An 8,941-nucleotide genomic window follows, 5' to 3' on the forward strand; every position below is an offset into this window, starting at 1 on the left:
TGAAATGCTAGAACTCAATCAAACTCTTGAACAAAGGAACTTAACAGGTGTTTACAGTGTTCCAATGCACAAAATCAGAATACACATTCTTCTCAGCTGTACATGGGTCATTCTCCAAAACAGACCACATACTTGCACATAGAACATGTTTAAGTAAGTGCAAAGGAATTGAAGTTATAGCCTGTATATTATCAGACTATAGTGTGATGAAATTGGAGATCCATAGCAAAAGAAATCACATTTCATAAAAATTTGGAAATTGAACAACACACTTCTGAGTAATCAATCTGTCACAGAGGTAATTAAAGAAGAAATCAGACAGTTCCTTAAATTAAATGACAATAACAATACAACATATCAGAATCTATGGGACACAATGAAAGCAGTCTTGTGATGGAAATTCAGAGCAATGAATACTCATGTTAGGAAAACACAGTAAGCCCAGTTAAACAACCTGATTTTGAACCTCAAACTTCAAGAAAAAGAAGAGCAGGACAAATCCAAAGCTCATACAAGGGAGGAAATTATAAAGATCAGGGCAGGAATCAATGCAATGGAGACTAAGAGAACATTAAAAAAAATCAATGAAGCCAACAGTTGGTTCTTCGAAGAAAATTGACAAATCTTATCAACCTTATAAGAAAAAGCAAGAAAATGGCCCAAATCCATGCAAATAGGAATGAAAAGGATGAAATTACAATGGAGATAGCAGAAATCCAGAGGATCATCAATATCTACTTTGAGAACCTATATGCCAATAAGATGGAAAACAGAAGAAATGGACAGATTCCTAGATATATATGAATTACCAAAGTTGAAGGAAGAAGACCTAAAAATTCTAAACAACCCAAAATCAATCAGTGAAATTGAAAATGTAATTAAAAACTTACCAACTAAGAAAAGATCAGGTCCTAATGGCTTCACTGCTGAATTCTATAAGACATTTAGAGAGGAACTACTGCCACTACTTTTTAAACTCTTCAATAAAATTGAAAGGGAAGCAATATTCCTGAATTCATTCCTGGAAGCAAGCATCACCTTGATCCCCAAAGCAGAGAAAGACCCAACTGAAAAAGAGAAATATAAACCAATCTCACTAATGAACATAGATGCAAAAATCCATAACAAGATAATGGCAAACAGAATGCAGAAGATCATCAAGGAGATCATACAGCCTGACCTGGTGGGACTTATTCCATGGGTACAGGGATAGTTCAACCTTTGCAAATCAATCAATGTAATACACTATATCAATAGAGCCAAGGACAAAAACCATATGATCATCTCAATAGATGCAGAAAAAAGCATTTGACAAAGTCCAATATGATTTATGATAAAAACCACACAAAAAATGTGAATAGATGGTATCTACCTCAATCTGATAAAAGCCATCTATAAAAAACCAACAGCCAATATCATAGTAAATTGTCAGAAGCTGAAATCCTTCATAATTCATACTTAAATCAGGAACAAGACCAGGATGTCCCATTTCACCTCTCCTATTCAATATAGTTTTGGAAATATTAGCTACAGCAATTACAAAAGAGAATGAGATAAAAGGAATAAAGATAGGAAATGAAGAAGTCAAATTGTCATTATTTGCAGATGACATGATACTCTCTCTTATAGAAGACCCCTGAACTCCAGCAAAAGTCTTCTAGACTTAATAGCTAAATTCAATAAAGTAGCTGGATACAAGGTAAACACACAAAAATGAATACTTTTCCTGTACATGAACAACAGACACACTGATAAAAATTAGGGCAAACAATTCCTTTCACAATAGTATCCAAAAAACTGAAATACCAAGGAATCAAACTAAAAAAGAAATCAAAGGCCTCGTCTCTGAAATTATAGCACTCTGGAAAGAGAGATTGAAGAAGATATGAGAAAATGGAAAGACATCCCTTGCTCCTGGGTAGGAAGGATCAACATAGTTAAAATGGCCATATTTCCAAAACTGTTGTATAGATTCAATGCAATCCCAATTGATATCCCATCACCATACTTCATGAATCTTGAGAAAACAATCCAAAAATTCATGTGGAACAAGAAGAGACACAGAATAGCAAAAACAATTTGTGGTAACAGAGAAATGGCAAGGAGTATTACAACTCCCAAATTGAAACTATACTACAAAGCTACTGTGATAAAAACAGCATGGTATGGGAAAGAAACAGACCTGAGGACCAGGGGAACAGATTAGAAGATTCAAAAACAACTCCAGACAGACTCAGCCACCTCACCTTTGACAAAGGAGGCAAACACCCTCACTGGAGGAAAGATAGCCTCTCTAATAAATGATGCTCAAAAAATTGAGTTTCAACTTGCCAAAGACTAAAACTAGACCTATATCTCTCACCATGCACTAAACTAAAATCTAAATGGATTAAAGATGTAAATATTAAAACAGGAATGCTGAATGGGCTGGAACAGAGGTTAGGTAGAACTTTTGAAGACATTGGTGTCGGAAAAGATTTTATATACAAAAACTCATTTACCCATAAGCTAGCACAAACAATAAATTAATGGGATCTCTTCTTACTAAAAAGCTTCTGCACAGCAAGAGAAACCACCAGCAATGTGAAGAAGCAATGCACAACGTGTGAAAAAATTTTCAACTGCTATCTGTCAGACAAATGTTTCCTATTTCAAAACTATAAAGAACTTAAAGAATTAGACCTCCCAAATTTAAAGACCCAATCCAAAAACGAGCATCTGAAATTAACAGACATTTCTCAGACAAAGAAGTAGAGATAGCAAATAAACGTATGAAAGAAAATGTTCAACATCATTGGTCATTCATAAGGTGCAAATGAAAACAATGCTGAGATTCTATCTCACCCCAGAAAGAATGGCTGCTATCAAGAAATTAACCAAAAACCAATCCTGCCAGGGCTGTGGGGAAAGAGAAACACTGCTCCACTGCTTGTGGGAGTGTAGACTGGTGTAACCATTGTGGAAATCCATATGGAGAGACCTCAAAGAACAAGGTCAAGAGGTCCCACTTGACCCAGCTGTTCCACTGCTGGGCATCTTCCCCAAAGAATTAAAAGTATCATACCCCAGTGATATATGTGCATCCATGTTCATAGCAGCACAGTTTGTAATAGCTAAATCTTGGCAACAGCCCAAATGCCCATCTACTGGAGACTGGATCAAGAAAATGTGTTCTTTTTTAAATGGAGTACTACTCAGCCAAAAAAAATGAGAAATTAGAGACATTTTTGCTAAATGAATGTACATTGAGGTGATACTCTTAAGTGAAATAAATAGGACACACATGTAAATACTGAATAGTTTCTCTAGTGTGAGAAACTGAATGTGTAAATAAGGACCAAAAGATCTAATAGATAATGTGAAATAGAAAGAAAAGGGGCAAAGGGATAGGGGAAGTAAGTGGGGTAGGGGAAAGGAAAGAAGGGAATGGAATTAATAGGAGAAAATGAAAGATGGAAACAAAGTCTTTGTAAATAGGGAGGGATGGAGTGTTTAAAGGGAGGGGAGGGGGAGTTGGAAAGATATGTACTAAGAGAGATTATGTAAAGGTGCAGATTTCTAATGATGAATGTCATTATATTTATAACTAAAATGTACCAATAAAATAAAATTAAATAAAAAAAGAAAGTGCTAATTTTCTTTGAGTCTCGTCATACACTATATTTCCAGTAATCAGGCAAATTCCCCAAATTTTCTCATTTCTCCAGTGATCTCTTGGTCTTACCTGTGTGAAGAAAGAAAATTTTCTGAATTTCCCATCCAAGGTTCTCACCTCCTGTAAAGGGGACAGTTACATGTAAGCAGTGACCTACTGGAGTGCTAGCGCCATGTCCTAGCGGACATTTGTGTTCTTCAAGGGAGGTGTCGAAAAGAACTACAGGTCCCTGGCTTTATAATGACAATGCTCTGCCCTCTCCTGTTGGTGGCCTGCTGTCTGCCCGATGCAGGTTACTCTGTATAATAAAAATATGTGCCATTTTTATCACCATCAGATGTCATGCCTCATGCGTTTTGGTGCTAGGCCATGGACTCAGAAATGACTACTCCAGGTATACTTTTCCCTTTGGTCTATACCATTTGTGCCACCATATACATGGTGCCCACTTCTGACAGACAAACCTCACTCTCTAAATCATTCTACATGCATGTTTGTTTAGATATATGCTGAAATGTTACTGTCACTGAACAAAGATCAAGGACCTCCCTACTACTGCCAGACAGGAAATGGGGAACTCACTCAGCCTGGGCATGTTCCTGATGTCTCATTACAGAAAAACATTTCAGAAGTGTCAGTGAGAGACACAGGATGAATTAGTAGGAAGAGTTTGAAAGTAAGAGATCATGCAAAAGTGACTTCAAATTGAGGAGCGGAAGGGGGAAAAGATCCAATGGAGAGGAGCAGAGTGCACAGTGGAAAGAAGCAACAAACTAGAGTATAGGACAATGGACACTGTTACATCTGGAGTTCAGAGAGATAAAAGACTGCATAAAAAGCAGAAAGATTCACAGACATATGAAACACAATGAAACAGAATAACATGGCATTAGGGAAGAACTGAAAAAGAGAGAAAGAAAACAGAGAAATTTGAAAAACTTGTGGCACACAACTTTCTAGATGATGTAGGATGAGAATATACAAAAAGTCAATAATAATTAGAATTCACTCAAAGAGACCCTTACCTGACATAATTGCTCCAGAGAAGACCAAACACAAAGAGTAAAATTTGCAAGCAGCAAGAGTGAGGTGACTTCTCACATATAAGCAACTTTCAGTGAGAACTGCTGGGAGGTTTCACACCATAAATTTTGTTATCAACAACTGATAAATATTTGTGAGAATGTTAAAAATTAGAGCCCTGGGGCACTAGATGAATATGTAGAATTCTACAGCCTCTATTGATCACAGGATAAATAGATACCAATAGAAAAACACATGATGAAGCAATTGTATTTCAGGTATGTACTCCATGCATTGGGAGCAGAGTCCTGCAGAGGTATTTGTGCACCAAAGTCCATGCAAGCACTATTCACAATACCCAAAATATAAAATCATACAGGAGTGCATTGGTAGGTGAATGTATAAGGAAAATGTAGAAATCACATAGAATTCAACCTTACTCTACCTTCAAAACCATAAGAAATGCTGACCAGAGCATGGATTGATCTCAAGAACATTGTGTAAGTCAGTTGTCCCCAAACCATTAGAACCAAACTGTTCCAGAATATCATGGAGACAAATACATGGGGAAACAGAATTCATGTAAAATCATAAAAGTTTTACTTGCAAGCAGGGAGGACGGCCAGGAACTGGTCTGGTCAGCATCTGCACAGCACTCTTTGTTAGTCTCCTCTTTTATACATTTGTGAGTCATTATCTCATCCCTAGTGGTCTTTGTTAAGTAAATAAAATTCCAATTCCTGTTTAATGGTTAGACACAGGTGGTTTCTGATACTGATTACAGTCCTAAACACATGACAGTTAAGGCACATATATCACAAGTTTACCCAAGTATTGCAACTATGTTCTTCAGAGTTAGGATGTTATCTGTAGACAGGCTACAGCTCAAAACAGTCACATAACCTTCATTTTAAACAACCAGAGCAACAGGCTAAGGCAAGTTTTAAAGGGATATACTACCTATTTTGTTTTTACAACTACTTTAATAATTAATCTACTAAGGTTTCTAAAAAATATTCCCTATCAAGGCCCCACAAAAGGAGGTGAGCTGAGGTTGCTCAAGCAAAGCTCCACCTGTATTCACAGTCACTCCCCTTCTTTGCCATCACCACCAGAGTTCTGCCTTCTGTAGGATCAGGGAGACATTTGATTCTCATAGGAACATGAACCTTATGCACATGTGAGAAATCTAAGTTGCACATGCTTTATAAGATCTAAGTCCTCATGATCTGAGGTGGAGCTTTGGACAAGATGTTAGCACTGCAGAGCAGCTGCAAACACAGATGAACATCAGCAGAGAGTTTGACTGCACAGATCATGATAAAATGATTGCTTGCAACATCAAACCAAAACTCTACCATCACAGGTACTGGTAAACTTTATAGTGCCAAGTTAGATGATGCCCTTTAATTGTACAGCTGCATCTGGTGGTAGGCTTAAATTAGAATCCAATATAAGTTTAGCCTGTAGATGGTTCACCCATTTTTATATGCCATGTCCATCTGTGAGTTTTTCCTGAACTGTGCAGTTGTATCAGTCACAGTTTTGATAAACACACAACCTAATTCTAGCTAAAATAATGTGAAAAAATGAAGCTGAAAAGCTTCTTTGAAAATGGAGAACAACTAAATAATTTGACAGCAGAAGTCTCTAAGATTGCCCACAAAAGAATAGCTGCATTTAAAAGAAAATATGTGTCCTCCTTAAGCTCCAGATTCATTGTGAAAGAAATTCATATTCTCCATGCCCACTTTGTATAATTTGTCTTCACTGGCTATCACCCATATGTGAATGAGGTGAGAGAATCCACTTTATCTATGCTAGAAGAGGATCAACTAACCTGCTTGAGGCCTCAAATGATAGTGGTGTTTAAAGTGTGGGAAACCACTTCAAATCTCCCTATGTTTTGAATTAGTTAAGGCAGAATATGCTGAGGTTGCCACAAAAGCATTGAACAGCCTGCTTCTATTTCCAGTGTTCTGTGTTTGAATAGCCTGCTTCTATTTCCAGTATTCTGTGTTTGTGAAGCAAAGTTTCTACAGTGACAGAAAACCCTTCAGATATATCTTGGAGGAGACCGGACATCAGCAAAACTCTTCAGATATCCCTCTCTCCCATCACCCCCATGGAAGTATCTATTGTCAGAAAAACAAGCTCAGAGACCCACTGATTCTGCATTATGCTGCTTTGCATAAATACTTCATTATATAGTACAAGGAAATAATCATAAATATAAAGGATGCAATAAATATGTGTACTTGAATCATTTTAAAACTAACCCCGCCCACTGTCCATAGAAAAATCATCTTCCATGAAATTGGTCCTGAACCCAAAGTGTTTGGGAACCACTGAAATAAGTGAACTAAGCCAATCACAGCATTTCAAACAACATAGGATTATATTTCTCTGAGATATTCAAAGAAGCCAAAACTGCAGAGAGAGGTAGTAGTATGGTGACTGCCAGAGTCAGGGAGGGAGGCAGAGGTTTGATTCCCAGGTGATCTGAGTCTTCACAGATGGAAGGCAATGTAGGGAGGACAAAAATTTGAATGCACACAACACCACTCCACAGTGAGCTTGAAAGTGGTTAACCTACAAGAAGATGATGTGTGAATTTTACTCTTACAAAAATAGGGGCATAGACAATCATCCAGAATAATTCTATTTAACAGCCTCTTCACACCCAAGAATTCCACAGCAGTATGTAGCCACTTGAGCTCTCTCAAAGGCTACCCTGGCCCACAGAGCACCAAACACCTCACCTATGTGGACTCACAGGGCAAAGGAGGTAGTGTCCTAAATGGAATGGGCCACAGAGACTATTTCACACCACTACAGAGCATAACAGTTGGTGAGTTAAGGAAAACTTGAAAGGGTAAAAGGGGAAGATGAAAAGTGGGAGAATTGAGAAGGAAGAAAAAAGATGACTGATCGATATTTTCAAATAAACAGATTACCAGCTTGTGAATTCATTGCTATTTAAAACATTTTCAGGGGGTACCAGGAATTGAATGCAGGGTCACAAACCTGTCAGGCAGGTGCTGTGCTCTGGCACATATGTATGCACATTGGCTCTATGTAAAAACTTTTGACATGTCTTTATGTACCTTTATACTGACTATAAAGTGAAGGGATAGGAAACTGTGATACAGATATTCAAAAATTTTCCTGACAGGTATGCGGTTTATTTCAACCCAGAGAAAAATTTGAGGATGCTGCTGTAAAGTTATTGACATTGAAATGTCATTCATATCATCAAAATCTGTCCCATTCCTTCTAGATACATATAAATCAGATGCCTTGGGAGGAAGAAACAAGCTTTCCCAAGGATTTTGTCCTGCTGGGCTTCTCAGTTTCCATGGCTGGAGATGCCCCTCTTTGCAGTGGTCCTGCTCTCCTACCTCCTCACCCTCATAGGGAACAGCTCCATCCTCCTCCTTTCCCTGGTGGACCCCAGACTCCAGAATCCCATGTACTTCTTCCTGGACAACCACTCTCTGCTGGAGTTCAGTTTCACCTGCACCATTGTGCCTCAGCTGCTGGCCAACCTCTGGGGACTAGATAAGACCATTTCTGCCTGGGCTTGTATCATACAAGTCTATATTTTTAACTGGACTGCCTGTGCCAAATGCATCAGGTTGGCCATGATGGCCATTGATCACTATGTGGCCATCTGCTGGCCCCTCCAGTACACTCTCACCATGAATCCTAGGGTGTGTGTGCAGATGGAGGCTGCCTCCTGGTTCAGTGGGCTTCTGAGCTCTCTGCTCCAAACCACTCTCACCCTCCAGCTCCCCCCCTGTGGACACCACACCCTAGACATTTTCTTCTGTGAAGTGCCTGTGCTCATCAAGCTGGCTGTGGGAAACCACTGCTAATGAGCTGGCCCTGGCTGTAGGAGCAATTCCTTTTGCAGGGATGGCTCTCCTGCTGGTGTTCATCTCCTACACCTTCATTGCCAGGGCTGTACTGAAGCTGCCTTTATCTGAAGGCAGGCACAAGGCACTCAGCACCTGTAATTCCCACTTGCTTGTGGTGGTGATGCAGTTTGATCCTCCAGCCTCCAACAAATCTCACTCAGGCCAAGTTCATGTCCTTCTTCTACTGCATTATTACTCCCGTGTTTAACCCACTCATCTACACCCTGAGAAACCAGGATGTGAAGAGAGCATGGAAGAGAGCATGGAAGAAGAGAGCATGGAATAAGAGAGCAGGGTGAGGTGAAGCATTTGGAAGCTAGATGATCTCTGCCTGTCTCCTGGA

At 39.0% G+C, this 8,941-nt stretch overlaps 1 protein-coding gene across 1 annotated transcript; it reads left to right on the forward strand.

Annotated features, from left to right (window-relative positions):
• The first annotated feature begins 8,046 nt into the window (after nucleotides 1-8,046).
• LOC147820718 (olfactory receptor 2C1-like) lies at nucleotides 8,047-8,556 on the forward strand. The gene has a single exon (XM_087203792.1). The coding sequence runs from the start codon at nucleotides 8,047-8,049 to the stop codon at nucleotides 8,554-8,556; it is 510 nt and encodes a 169-aa protein (XP_087059918.1).
• The last annotated feature ends 385 nt before the right edge of the window (nucleotides 8,557-8,941 follow it).

The sequence above is a fragment of the Heterocephalus glaber genome, unplaced genomic scaffold, assembly GCF_053883595.1.
Source record: "Heterocephalus glaber isolate CG9 unplaced genomic scaffold, H.glaber_assembly_v1.0 deba00001806, whole genome shotgun sequence".
NCBI lineage: Eukaryota > Metazoa > Chordata > Mammalia > Rodentia > Bathyergidae > Heterocephalus > Heterocephalus glaber.

Bases quoted from the DNA above. Each gene is read 5' to 3' on its own strand.
- LOC147820718 (XM_087203792.1), top strand. From the start codon at position 8,047: ATGCCCCTCTTTGCAGTGGTCCTGCTCTCCTACCTCCTCACCCTCATA.